The sequence below is a fragment of the Aethalodelphis obliquidens genome, unplaced genomic scaffold (genome assembly GCF_003676395.1).
Source record: "Aethalodelphis obliquidens isolate GAN/ISIS:26980383/991018 unplaced genomic scaffold, ASM367639v1 scaffold17, whole genome shotgun sequence".
Lineage (NCBI taxonomy): Eukaryota > Metazoa > Chordata > Mammalia > Artiodactyla > Delphinidae > Aethalodelphis > Aethalodelphis obliquidens.
The window spans coordinates 5,302,992-5,319,886 of NW_020837961.1; the positions used below are offsets into that span (position 1 = coordinate 5,302,992).

Genomic DNA, 16,895 nt, shown 5'->3' on the forward strand with positions numbered 1-16,895 from the left:
ATCTCATACTTTTTCTGGGTCACAGATCAGGATCCTTACCTGGATCCTCTCCATCAAGGTTTCTCACCAGTTTCAGTCAAGGTATAACCTGAAGCTGTGGTTTCATCTCGGCACAGCTGTGGATGATCCATTTCCCAGCTCACTCACATTTTTCTTGTTGGGATTCAGCTCCTCGTGGACTGTTGGACCAAGGGCCTCTGTTCTTCAGTGCCTGTCCGCCGAGGCCTCTCTCAGTTACTTGTCACAGGGGCCCCTGTGTATGTAGGGCAGCTCACTACAAGCCAGCTGGTCTCCATCAGAGTGAGCCAGAAGAGGGCAAAAGAGAGCGGGCAAGACCGAGCCCGGGTCCTTTCATAATCTAATCTTGGGATTGATAGCTCATCGCTTTTGCCCCAGGCTAGTCAATAACGTGAGCTCACGCTCAGGGAGGGGTTACAGGTGGGCGCAAACAGACTTGATTTATGTGTGCTGGGCACACTTCATGCACAAAAGTTCCTTCTCACACCTCCCTTTCTCCTTCCTCCCTCCCCGCCACATGTGCAGAGAGACACACAAAAGAATGCACATACTCTTATGATGGTTTCACACTTTATACTCCTATACTTGTAACAGCTTCCAGGGGCATCCTGGGTTTCAGACTTGGAGTTAATCTTCTCTGGTCAGGTTTATCAAGAAGTGAGCAGTAAATATTAAATATTTCAGTAAATATTTGTTGATGAAATGAGTACATGTGTGAGGTGGTCATTTTAACTAATTCTGCCTGGAGAGTTTTACAAAGGAAGTGACTTTGAGCTGCGTCTTGTCAAAGGACAAGTAAGGAAATGGATTTTGCAGGCAGAGGTAGCAACAAGTATAGTCTCCAGATGTAAATAAACAGCAAGGTATATTCTAGAATTGGTGAGAAGTTAGTAAGAATGGGATGAAGGATCTTTGGAAGAATGGGATATAATGCTGGAGAAGTAGGTTGGAGTAGATTGTTTTCCACGTTAAGGATTTAAGGCCTGAGTTAGTGCACCTCTTTAGCAGGGGAGAAGGACTTTACTAATTAGTGTTCTAGGAAGATAAGCTCTGTCACTTCCAATGAAAAAGAACTAGCAGTGAGAACCTAAAGGCCATCCTAATCATGAAAGATCATGAGACTGAATTAAGACAGTGACAGTAGGTTTGAAGAGAATATTCTAGAAACATGACCTTTTTGAGAATTAGGTATGTTAGCTAATGCCTCTTTTTCTTCTGTAATCCTGTATTTTTTCTGAGAATAAAGATTATATTTACTAACGGCTTATGTAATCCTCCCTTACATATAATATAGATGGAATATGTGTTTTGATTTTCTTTTCCACTTCTCACTGGCTGCAGTGTAGACCTGCTTTTAAGCCATTTTGAACTCTGGATAGATACGAGGTTACAGCCTAAGGATAGTAGGATAACAAGGTGGAAGGAGTTTGGATCTCAGGGCTTTGTGGAACAGAACCTCCAGCTCCTTTTTACATGAGAGAGCTAAACTTTATCTGGGTTAAGCCACTACTTTTTGGCTTTCTATTATAGGGAGCCAAACAAAATTCCTACGTAATATAGGTCAGATATAAGATACAGAATTATGTAGGAATAAAAAGTTACTGAAATACTAGACAACTAGTTTAGAGGACCTAGTTAACTGGCATAAGGCTTGAATGGGATGTGCTAATTTCGAGATGGCTTATATTATTTCCTCGGTTCCTCATCTCCTGTGAGCCCAAGTTTGATTTGCTTTATTCACTGCCCAGCGTTCCACGTGCAGCTTCTGCAGTCGGGCTCGCATTAACATCCTGTGTTCCTTCTGCCCTCTTTCAACTTTCTTAACTTTGATGCAAATTTCCAACCGTGAGTCTTCTCACTATCTGCATTCTTTATATCTGCTTTGAAGCTGGAACAGTTGAAGAGCTGGTTCATTGACTCTGTGCCTTTCTTTCTGTTCTTACATTAATGGAGAATAGTTCTGAATACAGTTGACCCTTGAACAATGCAAGGTTAGGGGCACTGATCCTCCATACAGTCAAAAATCTGCATGTAATTTATAGTCGGCCCTCCATATATGCAGTTCCTCCATAACCGTGGATCATGTAGCACTGTAGAATTTACTGTGGGAAAAAAATCAATCTGTGTTTAAGTGGACCCATGCATTTCAAACCGATGTTCAAGGGTCAACTGTATGTATATCATTTCTGTTAGGAGCATGGAAACAAAGACTTTGAGTCTGGCGTTTCTCCTGATTCGTAGTGTAGTATTTCTGACTCACAGTATTTCTGTTATGTTACTGTTTTAAATTTTTATTTATAAAGAAAATTTTTTGAGAGAAGTCATTTATGTATCTGACTGTGTGTGCCATATGTTTCTCTACATTTTAGCCTAAAGCACCAAAGGGAAAAAGTGTAGGACAAGAAAAAAAAGTCATCCATCCATACAGTAGAAAAGCGGCTCAAATTACGAGAGAGGCCCACAAACAAGAAAAAAAGGAAAAGTAAGTGTCTTCATTGTTTGTATTATGCATTGGTTAAAAGCCCTTTTATATATTTATTCCTAATCAGTATTCCCTTTCTCTTCCTTTAATAAATGTCTAAGTATGTTCTGTGCACTAAGGTAAAACAGTGAACGAGGATTCAGCTCTTAAAGCTTACCTAAAACAGATAAATAAATATAAATGAGTTGTGATGTGGGCAGTGAAGGAAAATTTTAAAGGATTATGGGATACAGAGTGAGGGAGAGGTTCTGTTTTACGTAAGACAGTCGTGGAAGGCTTCTCTGAAGACCTTACATTTGAGCAGAGAGCTGAAAGGCGTGAGGCAGTGAGCCATGCAGACATATATTAGGCAAGTAGGTTAAAGTGCCCATTAGATGTGGAAGACAAGAGATAGAATGGGCAGTTGAGTGTCCTGGGTCAGGGGCTCAGAGGATAGGTTAGGGATGTAGACACAGATTTGGGAGCCATCAGTGTCTAGCTGGAACTCGAAGTCATGAGACTGGATACGATCACCTACCAATTAAATGAAGATAAGAGAGAGAGAGCAGGGTCAAGGAGTGAGTCCAGAGGCCCCTACCATTCAGAAGTTGGAGAAATGGGGAGGCTCTGACAAGCAAGCCTGAGAAAGAGGGAAAAAAAGATAGCGTTTCAAAGAGAAAACACTGATCAACCTGTGTCATTTGTTGGATTAACGCTGAGAATTGATTTAGTAATTTGATTTAGTAAAATGGAGAGCACTGTATATATATATATTTTCTTGCATTGGTTTCTTAGTTGTTGCTCTGGAAATTTCAATTCACATCTTAAAACTGAAAACAACCTAGTTCAGGTTAATGTCAAGTTAATTTCAATAGTATAGAAAAAACTTGCTCCACTATAGCTCCATGACCCCTTTCTTTGTACTATTATTGTCATATAAGTTACATCTTTATATACCGTAAGCTTATAATTTCATAATTATCATTTTTATGCAGTTATCATAAGTTAGGACAAGAAAAGTGTTACAAACAAAAATACATTTATACTGTCTTTTCTATTTATTTATCTATGTAATTACCTTTTTTCATTGGTGCTCCTTATTTTTTCATGTGGATTCAAATTACTATTTACTGTCCTTTCATTTTGGCCAGAAGGACTCCCTTTAGTGTTTCTCATAAGGCAGGTCTGAAAATGACAAGATTCTCTCATTTTTGTTTATCCGAGAACGTCTTTAATTTTTCTTTCATTTCTGTAGACTGTGCTTCATTTTGCAGTTCTACTGTGTGTAGAATTCTTGGTTCATAGCCTTCCTGTTCAACACTTGGAAGTCACCCCTTGGCCTTTGGCCTCCAGGGTTCTGATTAGGAGTCAGCTGTTAACCTTATTGAGGATCCCTTGTATGTGATGAGTCACTTTTCTCCTGATCTTTCAAGATATCCTCCTTGACTGTCAGTAGTTTGACAATGATAAGTCTAGGTGTGGATCTCTGAGTTCATCCACCATGAAGCTTGTTAAGCTTCTGAGGCATGTAGGTTAATGTTTTTCATCGAATTGGGAAGTTTGGGGCCATTATTTTTTCAAATATCCTTTTGGTCCTCTCTCTCCTCTCCTGTGACTCCCATTATGCATATGTTGTATGTTTCTGAAAGGGTGTCCCCTTTCTGTTGCTCAGATCGGATAATTTCAACTGACTTGTTCTGATATTTGTTTGTCTTTGTCCATAGGTCCAACCCTCTGGACTACCTCAGGAACAGTTTCTATTGTATGCTATTTTTAACCCCTGAGTATGGGCCCTACTTTCCTGTTTGTTCGTGGGTCTCCTAATTTTTTGTACTTTTTTGTTCAAAACTGGACATTTTAAGCAGTTTGACAATCTTGTTAATCAGACATGCCCTATCCCCAACCTCAGTCAGGTTTGCTGTTGTTGTGTTGTTGCTGTTTGCTTTGTGACTTTCCTGGACTAATTTTGTGAAGCCTTTTTGTTGTGTGTGGCCTTTGCAGTTTCTGTTGAGTTAGTGGTCAGCCAATGTTTGGACAGGGATTTCTTTAATTGCCTTCAACTAATGAGTCAGCCTTTATTGAGGGGCTATGTTAGTCTGTTGGATATGCTTTCAGTGCTCCAGTAGGCAGTTTATAGACTTCATTTCTCATTTGCACAGAGCCTCAGGGTTGCCCAGAGGTGAGAGAGTAGGACCTTCTCAGATCCTCCTTTGGTACAAACACAGTCCTGAATGTACATATATCATTCTAGATTCCCAAGAGTATGTTGGAGCTAGCTTTTCAAAGCCCTCTGTGGGCCTTCCATTCCTTAATTTTTCCTTTTAAATTTTTTTGGTCAGCCTTTTGTTAGCCCCCAACTGGTAATATCACTCAGGCAGCTGCTGTGTTAGACAGCTGCTCCTGAGATTGTTTCTGAGAAACAACCTGGGGATAGGGCTGCTTCCACAGAGTTAGCTCTGAGTTAGATGAAATAAAGTAATTCTGAGAACGGAGCTGTTCAGTCTGCTGCTGGTTGGGTCAGATGGTGACAACTCTCAGGATGAAGCTTTTGGGGAATTCCAAACCCAATCTGTTCTAGTGGCTGCTAGGAGGATGGCTTTTAACAACTACCATAAGTTGCTAGTCTATTGGTTTTCAAGTCTACTGCAGAGCTGGGAAGAGGGGGATGGGATTAAAACACCACAGAGATTACTCTTCTTACTGAGATTGGGTTGTTTTTCTTGAGTAAATAAATGGACCTTGGATTGTTATAAGACTGGTTAATTTTTATACTTCTGAAAAGGTTGATTTTGACAAGTTTTATCAGTGTTCTCTTGCTTTTATGGAGGAGTAGATTTTTTTAAGTTCTTATTCTGCCATTCTGAAAATTGGCGTATATTCTTGATGTGAAGAATTCATAGGAAAATTTTCTTCTTAGGAAAATTAAATATGTGTATGCTGCCCCTTCTTTTCTCCCCTTCCTATCCCTTAGCCACCCTTCTCTGATCAGCATCCCGCACTGTAATTTGCCTATTTTCCCTCCATCTGTGGGCTCTGAGAGTCCCCAGGAACTGCTATGGGATCAAATTTAAAAATTCCTTAAAATGAAGTTATGAAATCAAAATAGAAATCATCATTTAGATTATTTTAGAATAGCCTTAGCACTTTTTTGGGGGGGGTGGGGTTTGGAATATAAAGAGTACATCTTCATCTTATTTTATTTTTATTTATTTATTTATTGGAGTAAAATTGCTTTACAATGTTGTGTTAGTTTCTGCTGTACAATGAAGTGAATCAACTATATGTATACATGTATCCCCTCCCTCTTGGACCTCCCTCCTCCCCTTCCACCAACATCTAGGTCATCACATAGCACCGAGCTGAGCTCCCTGTGCTATACAGCAGGTTCCACTAACTATCTGTTTTACAGATGGTAGTGTATTTATGTCAAACCTAATCTCCCAGTTCGTCCCACCCTCCCCTTCCCCCACTGTGTCCACATGTCCATTCTCTACGTCTCTGTCTCTTCTTGCCCTACAGATAGGTTCACCTGTACCATTTTTCTAGAATCCACACATATGCGTTAATGTATGATATTTGTTTTTCTCTTTCTGGTTTACTTCACTCTCTATGACAGACTCTGGGTCCATCCACATCTCTACAAATGACCCAATTTCATTCCTATTTATGGCTGAGTAATATTCCATTGTATATATGTACCATATCTTCTTTATCCATTCATGTATCATTGGACATTTAGGTTGTTTCCATGTCCTGGCTATTGTAATTAGTGCTGCAGTGAACATTGGGGTACATGTGTCCTTTTGAATTACGGTTTTCTCAGGGTATATTCCCAGTAGTGGGATTGCCTGGTCATATGGTAGTTCTATTTTTAGTTTTTAAGGAACCTTCATACTATTCTCCATAGTGGCTACATCAATTTACATTCCCACCAACAGTGCAAAAGGGTTCCCTTTTCTCCATACCCTCTCCAGCATTTATTGCTTGCAGAATTTTTGATGATGGCCATTCTGACCGGTGTGAGGTGATACCTCATTGTAGTTTTGATTTGCATTTCTCTAAATTAATTAGTGATGTTGAGCATCTTTTCATATGCCTCTTGGCCGTCTGTATGTCTTCTTCGGTGAAATGTCTATTTAGGTCTTCCACCCATGTTTTAATTGTTTTTTTTTTTTTGATATTGAGCTCCGTGAGCTGTTTGTATATTGTGGAGATTAATCCTTTGTCCATTGCTTCATTTGCAAATATTTTTTCCCAGCCTTAGCATTTAATGAATGCTACATACATTCGCATACTAGCTGATAGAAATCAGCACTTTCATTGTTAAATATTGATTCCTTGGCCAAGGCCAGTAGGGGTTAGCTGCTTTATAGTGATTTGGCTAGAAGTTTTCTTGAAAAGAATACTCAAGTGCTGGGCTTCCCTGGTGGCGCAGTGGTTGAGAGTCCGCCTGCCGATGCAGGGGACGCGGGTTCGTGCCCCGGTCCAGGAGGATCCCACATGCCGTGGAGCGGCTGAGCCCGTGAGCCATGGCCGCTGAGCCTGCGCGTCCGGGGCCTGTGCTCCGCAGCGGGAGAGGCCATAACAGTGAGAGGCCCGCGTACTGCAAAAAAACCCAAAAAACAAACAAAAAGAATAGTCAAGTGCTATGATAGTATACTCGAATTTTCTTTCTTTTTTGTAAGGGAGGGTCTTTTTTTGTAATTAAGGGTTATTAGAATAATATTGTTTTAAAACAGTAGTTTTCAAACATCAGTTATCTATGTATCACTTTCATGAATTTTTTGTTTTTTTAACATGTTTATTGGAGTATAATTGCTTTACATTGTTGTGTTAGTTTCTGCTGTATAATAAAGTGAATCAGCTATACGTATACTTAAATCCCCCTGTGCCCTCCCTCTTGCGTCTTCCTCCCACCCTCCCTATACCACCCCTCTAGGTGGTCACAAAGCACTGAGCTGATCTCCCTGTGCTATGTGGCTGCTTCCCACTAGCTATCTGTTTTACATTTGGTAGTGTATATATGTCAATGCTTCTCTCTCACTTCGTCCCAGCTTACCTTTCCCCCTCCCTGTGTCCTTAAGTCCCTTCTCTATGTCTGTGTCTTTATTCCTGTCCTGCCCCTAGGTTCTTCAGAACCATTTTTTTTTACATTCCATATATACGTGTTAGCATATTGTATTTGTTTTACTCTTTCTCACTTACTTCACTCTGTATGACAGATTCTACGTCCATCCACCTCACTACAAATAACTCAGCTTCATTTCTTTTTATAGCTGAGTAATATTCCATTGTATATATGTGCCACATCTTTATCCATTCAGCTGTCGATGGACACTTAGGTTGCTTCCATCTCCAGGCTATTGTAAATAGAGCTGCAATGAACATTTTGGTACATGACTCTTTTTGAATTATGGTTTTCTCAGGGTATATGCCCAGTAGTGGGATTGCTGGGTCCTATGGTAGTTCTATTTGTAGTTATTTAAGGAACCTCCATACTGTTCTCCATAGTGGCTGTATCAATTTACATTCCTACCAACAGTGCAAGAGGGTTCCCTTATCTCCACACCCTCTCCAGCATTTATTGTTTGTAGATTTTTTGATGATGGTCATTCTGACCAGTGTGAGGTGATACCTCCTTGTAGTTTTCATTTGCATTTCTCTAATGATTAGTGATGTTGAGCATCCTTTCATGTGTTTGTTGGCAATCTATATATCTTCTTTGGAGAAATGTCTATTTAGGTCTTCAGCCCGTTTTTGGATTGGGTTGTTTGTTATTTTGATATTGAGCTGCATGATCTGCTTGTAAATTTTGGAGATTAATCCTTTGTCAGTTGCTTCATTTGCGAATATTTTCTCCCATTCTGAGGGTTGTCTTCTCGTCTTGTTTAAGGTTTCTTTTGCTGTGCAAAAGCTTTTAAGTTTCATTAGGTCCCATTTTTTTATTTTTGTTTTTATTTCCATTTCTCTAGGAGGTGGGTCAAAAAGGATCTTGCTGTAATTTATGTCATAGAGTGTTCTGCCTACGTTTTCCTCTAAGAGGTTTATAGTGTCTGGCCTTACATTTAGGTCTTTAGTCCATTTTGAGTTTATTTTTTTGTATGGTGTTAGGGAGTGTTCTATTTTCATTCTTTCACATGTAGCTGTCCAGTTTTCCCAGCACCACTTATTAAAGAGGCTGTCTTTTATCCATTTTATATTCTTGCCTCCTTTATCAAAGATAAGGTGACCATATGTGCGTGGGTTTATCTCTGGGCTTTCTCTCCTGTTCTATTGATCTGTATTTCTGTTTTTGTGCCAGTACCATACTGTCTTGATTACTCTAGCTTTGTAGTATAGTTTGAAGTCAGGGAGGCTGATTCCTCCAACTGCATTTTTCTTTCTCAAGATTGCTTTGGCTATTTGGGGTCTTTTGTGTTTCTATACAAATTGTGAAATTTTTTGTTCTAGTTCTGTGAAAAATGCCATTGGTAGTTTGATAGGTATTGCATTGAATCTGCAGATTACTTTGGGTAGTATAGTCATTTTCACAATGTTGATTCTTCCTATCCAAACATGGTATATCTGTCCATATCGTTGTATCATGTTTAATTTCTTTCATCAGTGTTTTATATTTTTCTGCATATAGGTCTTTTGTTTCCTTAGGTAGGTTTATTCCTAGGTATTTTATTATTTTTCTTGCAGTGGTAAATGGGAGTGTTTTCTTAATTTCACTTTCAGATTTTTCATCATTAGTGTATAGGAATGCAAGAGATTTGTGTGCGTTAATTTTGTATCCTGCTACTTGACCAAATTCACTAATTAGTTCTAGTAGTTTTCTGGTAGCATCTTTAGGATTCTCTATGTATAGTATCATGTCATCTGCCAACAGGGACAGTTTTACTTCTTTTCTGATTTTGGATTCCTTTTATTTCTTCTCTGATTGCTGTGGCTAAAACTTCCAAAACTATGTTGAATAATAGTGGTGAGAGTGGGCAACCTTGTCTTGTTCCTGATCTTAGTGGAAATGGTTTCAGTGTTCACCATTGAGAACTATGTTGGCTGTGGGTTTGTCATATATGGCCTTTATTATGTTGAGGTAAGTTCCCTCTATGCCTACTTTCTGGAGGGTTTTTATCGTAAATGGGTGTTGAATTTTGTCAAAAGGTTTTTCTTCATCTATTGAGATTATCATATTTTTTTTTCCTTCACTTTGTTAATATAGTGTATCACATTGATTGATTTGCGTATACTAAAGAATCCTTGAATTTCTAGGATAAACCCCACTTGATCATGGTGTATGATTCTTTTAATGTGCTGTTGGATTCTGTTTGCTAGTATTTTATTGCGGATTTTTGCATCTATGTTCATCAGTGATATTGGCCTGTAGTTTTCTTTTTTTTTGTGACATCTTTGTCTGGTTTTGGTATCGGTGATGGTGGCCTCGTAGAATGAGTTTGGGAGTGTTCCTCCTTTGGCTATATTTTGGAAGAGTTAGAGAAGGATAGGTGTTAGCTCTTCTCTAAACGTTTGATAGAATTCACCTGTGAAGCCATCTGGTCCTGGGCTTTTGTTTGTTGGGAGATTTTTAATCACAGGTTCAATTTCAGTGCTTGTGATTGGTCTGTTTATATTTTCGATTTCTTCCTGGTTCAGCCTCAGAAGGTTGTGCTTTTTTAAGAGTTTGTCCATTTCTTCCAGGTTGTCCATTTTATTGGCATATAGTTGCTTGTAATAATCTCTCATGATCCTTTGTATTTCTGCAGTGTCAGTTGTTACTTCTTTTTCATTTCTAATTCTGTTGATCTGAGTTTTCTCCCTTTTTATCTTGATGAGTCTGGCTGATGGTTTGTCAATTTTGTTTGTTTCCACAAAGAACCAACCTTTAGTTTTATTAATATTTGTGGTCGTTTCCTTCACTTCTTTTCCTTTATTTCTGATCTGATCTTTATGATTTCTTTCCTTCTGCTAACTTTGGGGTTTTTTTGTTCTTCTTTCTCTAATTGCTTTAGGTATAAGCTGAGGTTGTTTATTTGAGATTTTTCTTGTTTCTTGAGGTAGGATTGTATTGCTATAAACTTCCCTCTTAGAACTGCTTTGCTACATCCCATAGGTTTTGGGTCGTCGTGTTTTTTCATTGTCATTTGTTTCTAGGTATTTTGTTTGTTTGTTTGTTTTGCGCGGCCTCTCACTGTTGTGGCCTCTCCCGTTGGTGGGGCACAGGCTCCGGAGGCGCAGGCTCAGCGGCCATGGCTCACGGGCCCAGCCGCTCTGTGGCATGTGGAATCTTCCCGGACTGGGGCACGAACCCGTGTCCCCTGCATCGACAGGCGGACTCTCAACCACTGTGCCACCAGGGAAGCCTAAATGTTTACAATTGTTACATTTTCTTCTTGGATTGATCCCTTGATCATTATGTAGTGTCCTTTTTTGTCTCTTGTAATAGTCTTTATTTTAAAGGCTATGTTGTCTGATATGAGAATTGCTACTCAGGCTTTCTTTTGATTTCCATTTGCATGGAATATGTTTTACCATCCCCTCACTTTCAGTCTGTATGTGTCTCTAGATCTGAAGTGGGTCTCTTGTAGACAGCATATATATGGGTCTTGTTTTTGTATCCATTCAGCCAGTCTGTGTCTTTTGGATGGAGTATTTAATCTGTTTACATTCAAGGTAATTATCGATGTGTATGTTCCTAGTACCATTTTCTTAATTGTTTTGGGTTTGTTATTGTAGGTCTTTTCCTTCTTTTTTTTTTCTGCCTAGACAAGTTTCTTTATCATTTGTTGTAAAGCTGGTTTGGTGGTGCTGCATTCTCTTAGCTTTTGCTTGTCAGTAAAGGTTTTAATTTCTCCATCGCATCTGAATGAGATCCCTGCTAGGTAGAGTAATCTTGGTTGTAGGTTTTTCCCTTTCATGACTTTAAATATTTCCTGCCACTCCCTTCTCGCTTGCAGAGTTTCTGCTGAAAGATCAGCTGTTCACCTTATGGGGATTGCCTTGTATGTTATTTGTTGTTTTTCCCTTGCTGCTTTTAATATTTTTTCTTTGTATTTAATTTTTGATAGTTTGATTAGTGTTTTGGTGTTTCTCTCCTTGGATTTATCCTGTATGGGACTCTGTGTGCTTCCTGGACTTGATTGCCTGTTTCCTTTCCCATATTAGGGAAGTTTTCAACTATAATCTCTTCAAATATTTTCTCATTCCCTTTCTTTTTCTTTTCTTCTTCTGGGACCCCTATAATTCAAATGTTGGTGCATTTAATGTTGTTCCAGAGGTCTCTGAGACTGTCTTCAATTCTTTTCATTCTTTTTTCTTTATTCTGCTCTGCGGTAGTTAGTTTTACTATTTTATCTTCCAGGTCAGTTATCTGTTCTTTTGCCTCAGTTATTCTGCTGTTGATTCCTTCTAGAGAATTTTTAATTTCATTTATTGTGGTGTTCATCATTATTTGTTTTCTCTTTAGTTCTAGGTCCTTGTTAAACATTTGTTGTATTTTCTCTGTTCTGTTTCCATGATTTTGGATCATCTTTACTGTCATTACTCTGAATTCTTTTTCAGGTGGTTGCCTGTTTCCTCTTGTTTGGTCTGGTCGGTTTTCACCTTGCTCCTTCATCTGCTGTGTGTTTTTCTGTCTTCTCATTTTGCTTAACTTACTCTGTTTAGGGTCTCCTTTTTGCAGCCTGCAGGTTTGTAGTTCCCATTGTTTTTGGTGTCTGCCCCCAGTGGCCAAGGTTGGTTCAGTTGGTTGTGTAGGCTTCCTTGTGGAGGGGACTGGTGCCTGTGTTCTGGTGGATGAGGCTGTATCTTGTCTTCCTGGTGGGCAGAACCTTGTCTGGTGGTGTGTTTCGGGGTGTCTGTGACCTTATTATGATTTTAGGCAGCCTCTCTGCTAATGGGTGGGGTTGTGTTCCTGTCTTGCTAGTTGTTTGGCATGGGGTGTCCAGCACTGGAGCTTGCTGGTCATTGAGTGGAGCTGGATCTTCGCATTGAGACATAGATCTCTGGGAGAGCTCTCGCCAGTTGATATTATGTGGTGCTGGGAGGTCTCTTGTGGGCCAATGTCCTGAGCTTGGCTCTCCCATCTCCGAGGCTCAGGCCTGTCAGCTGGCTGGAGCACCAAGATCCTGTGAGCTACACAGCTTAGAGAAAGGGAGAGAAGAAAAGAAAGAAAGGGAAAAATAAGTAAAATAAATAAAATAAAGTTATTAAAATAAAAAAATAATATTGAAATAATAAAAAGGAGAGCATCGAAACCAATAAACAAGTCCACCAACGATAACAAGTGCTAAAAACTAAACTAAGATAAAAACATAAAAATCTGAAACTGATCAGTCACTTACAGCAAACCCCAAGTCTACAGTTGCTCCCAAAGTCCACCTCCTCAATTTGGGCTGATTCGTTGTCTATTCAGGTATTCCACAGATGCAGGTACATCAGGTTGTTGGTGGAAATTTAATCTGCTGCTCCTGGGGCTGCTGGGAGAGATTTCCCTTTCTGTTCGTTGTTTGCACAGCTCCTGGGGTTCAGCTTTGGGTTTGGCCCCGCCTCTGCATTTAAGCTGCCCTCTGGCATCTGTTGTTTGCTCAGACAGGAGGGGTTTAAAGGAGTGGCTGATTCGGGGGCTCTGGCTCACTCAGGCCTGGGAGAGGGAGGGGCAAGGAATGTGGGGTGAGCCTGTGGCGGCAGAGGCCAGGATGATGTTGCGACAGCCTGAGCTGTGCTGTGTTTTCTCTTGGGGAAGTTGTCCCTGGATCACGGGACCCTGGCCGTGGTAGGCTACACAGGCTCCCTGGAGGGGAGGTGTGGATAGTGACCTGTGCTTGCACACAGGCTTCTTGTCTGCGGCAGCAATCTTAGCGTCTTATGCCTGTTTCTGGTGTCCACACTGATAGCCGTGGCTGATGCCCGTCTCTGGAGGTCATTTAGGCAGTGCTCTGAATCCCCTCTCCTCATGCACCCTGAAACAGTGGTCTCTTGCCTCTTCGGCAGGTCCAGACTTTTTCCCAGACTCCCTCCCGGCCAGCCGTGGCACACTAACCCCTTCAGGCTGTGTTCACGCAGCCAACCCCAGTCCTCTCCCTGGGATCTGACCGAAGCCCAAGCCTCAGCTCCCAGTCCCGCCCGCCCCGGCGGGTGAGCAGACAAGCCTCTCGGGCTGGTGAGTGCCGGTCGGCACCGATCCTCTGCGGGAATCTCTCCACTTTGCCCTCTGCACCCCTGTTGCTGTGCTCTCCTCCGCGGCTCCGAAGCTCCCCCCTCCGCCACCCGTAGTCTCTGCCCGCGAACGGGCTCCTAGTGTGTGGAAACTTTTCCTCCTTCACAGCTCCCTCCCACTGGTGCAGGTCCCGTCCCTATTCTTTTGTCTCTGTGTTTTCTTTTGCCCTACCCAGGTACGTGGGGAGTTTCTTGCCTTTTGGGAGGTCTGAGGTCTTCTTCCAGCGTTCAGTAGGTGTTCTGTAGGAGTTGTTCCACATGCAGATGTATTTTTGATGTATCTGTGGGGAGGAAGGTGATCTCCGCGTCTTACTCCTCTGCCATCTTGAAGGTCCTCTCTTTTCTATATCTTTTTGACATGATATACTACTTACATGATTTTGCTGTCACCTATATCAGTATCTCACAAACTTTGGTATACATGAGATGCACCTGTAAGGTGTATTAAAATAGATTTTTGGGCCTCATTCCTAGAGGTTTCCATTCAGAAAGTCTGGGACAGGGCCAAGATGTTGCATTTCTGACAAGTTTCCAGTAATATTGATGCTGTTGCTGCTGGTTTAGGCATTGATGTATAGTATTCTTTAATTATATTCTTTAAAAATAATTTTCCCTCAAATATTGTTTTTAAAGGAGACATTTTATCTCTGTTAAAACCAAGTAGATACTGTTGTCTTCCCTGAGTGGTTTGAGCTTGAGGCATGTTTGCTTATTTTTTGGGGAAAGATTTGGCAAAGGTTGGAAGACTTGTAAAATGAACTGATATTAAACTAAGTTTTCTCCTTAATGTAATCGGAAAGGGTGCAAAGAAAATGACGGGAAAAGTAACTTGCTTACCATTTGATTAAAGATTATTTAATTCTCTGTATATGAACTACCTAAAATTACCTTACATAGTACCAGTGGTATACATGCAGTATTTTCAGAAATAACGCTTTAGAATATGATTAAGTACTTCAGTTCACTGTAAATACTTGTGATGTTTATATGTTGTTATTTATATTCAGGATCTTATGCACTGATTTAATGTTGATTTACAGTCAGCATTACAGAAAAATTACCTAAGGGTAAAGCAGAACAACATGCCAATCTCATATATAAAACTTGTCCTAAAGAAGTTCTGTTGTTGGCCAAGGTTCTATTTTAATAGTACAGAGTTGAACAATATTTAATTTTTTGTGCTTGGGTGATGTTTTAAACAGGCTGAGCTTTCTCTTTTTTCTTAATTTATTTTAAAGAAGTCATCAGTGTAGCAGTCATGGCCCCAGAAGCAAACAAATGTACAGTTTTAATAGTGTCTAACATTTTATGAAACAGGCTTACACTTGTCATGACTAGCAGCATCAGTGACCGTGAGTCCTGTTCAGTTAAGTGGGAGCGTGGTCACAAATAGCATTTTGAAATGCAGCTCATCTCCCTGCGTTAGAGCAGTACTTCCAGCAAGACAGAAATGGAGAATTGCATATTTTCAAAAGATGGCTGGTGACAAGATACTCAGACTGTAGTGGCAGCTGTAAGCAAGATGATAGAAGAGGTACCAACAGGACTTGGCCTTGAACGTCAGGTGCATGTGCTGTCTTAGAAAGAAATAGCAGTTAGCAGGTACTGCTTTACTCAGCAGCTTGAAACAAAAACAGTTCCTCTGTCAGGAATCCCAGAGCCACTTAACTGGGTGCTTTGGGCTCAGGGTCTCTCGCAAGGTTACAGTCAAGGTGTTGGCTGGGGCCGCATCATCGCAGGGCTTGATAGGGAGAGGTTTTGCTTCCAGGCTATTTACATGGTGGTCGACAGACCTGTTGTGGCAGCTGTTGGCTGGAGACATCAGTTCCCTACCACGTAAGCTACTCACCACGTGAGCTACTCACCACGTGAGCTGCTCACCACGTGGCAGCATGTGTCCTCCAGAGCAAAGGCTCTGAGATAGAGCGAGAGGGGGTGACAGTTCCAGCAAGATGCCTGCAGGGTCCTTCATGACAGCCACCACCGACGGCCTTCAGTGCTGGTGAAGAAGGCGAAGGAAATGGTGGGGCATTGGTGTCACATGGTCTGGATTGGAAGGAGCCCCGAGCCAGGGAGGTGACGTGCCCTTCGCCCAGCCCGCGTCCCCAGGGCTGACCCCCAGCTCAGGCTCTGGGGCCTGCTGCCAGTCCTCCGTCTTCCCCACCCCATGGGCCCCCCTGGGCTGGGATCCCCTTTGCCCCTCTCTACAGCTCTCTTCAAGAAGGGCCCTTTGTCCTTCTCCACCCTGTGCCCCGTTCCCACCGTGCTTTGAAGACTGTGCTGGTGAGAAGAGGCCCGGGTGGGAGGCGGGCAGCAGGGTCTTCCAAGCGCCTGTACGTACGTCCTACCGCCCAACACGCACAGCTTCCCAGTGAGCGGCTGTGGGGGAAAGAGGTGGGGCCGGCCCAGTTCTTACTCCAGCATCAGCTCCACCTACTGCAGAAGCAGGGGTTAGCCTTGCCCAGCCTTTAGGGATTTTGGTGGGGAAAAGAGCTTTCAAGAGAGGAGGGTGATTTTAGAGAGGGGTGACAGTGAACCCTGGGAGGGTGGGAGGGAAGAGGAGGGGCGGCCGCCTGTCTCCCTCCCCTACCTCCCCCCCCCAATGGAGGGCGGAGCAGTTAGAAGGGAGGGAGTCTGTTGCCGCTTAGCCTCAGAATAAAGGCGCCGTTTACTGCCTCAGTTTAAAAAAGAAAAGAGAAGACAACGTTTGCAACGTCATTTCTAAGTGACATCCATCACTGTTGCACTATTTTATTTGTTAGAAAAGAGTTATTAGGTCCAGCCACGCTCAGGGAGGAGAGGGGCGTGAGTATCAAACCAGCAAGAATCGGCAGTGGGGACCATCTTGGATATGACCACGTCCTGGTAGTGCCTGCCTGCCGAAGGTACTTGGTGTTACAAGGAGGAAGGGTAGCCAGGCAGCTGGAGGGTCTGGTCTCTGTTCTTTAACAGAGAATCCAGGGTTCTTTGTGCTACTTCCTAAGATTTATTTTTAGGGAGTGAGAGAGGTGGGGGAGGATATTGTTAGGGCGTAGAGCTGCGGGATTCGTCAGGTAGACTCTTAGAGGTGGAGCCTGATTACCTGAAGATACTGCACGCGTGGTAGCAGCACAGAGTAGAGCCAAATGCTCTTCATCTTGAGCATTTGAATGCTCTGGTTTAGGACTGTATGAAATACTGCTTCTGTTCCTATTCATAGAAACTAGTGTGGTTTGAAGAC

At 41.8% G+C, this 16,895-nt stretch overlaps 1 protein-coding gene across 1 annotated transcript in view; it reads left to right on the plus strand.

The window, feature by feature from the left end:
• Nucleotides 1-16,895, plus strand: part of TMA16 (translation machinery associated 16 homolog) — a 43,784-nt gene that overhangs the window by 13,292 nt on the left and 13,597 nt on the right. Inside the window, exon 2 of the mRNA XM_027116862.1 lies at nt 2,388-2,500. Coding sequence (XP_026972663.1) covers nt 2,388-2,500 — 113 coding nt within the window. The remainder of the gene's footprint in view (nt 1-2,387; nt 2,501-16,895) is intronic.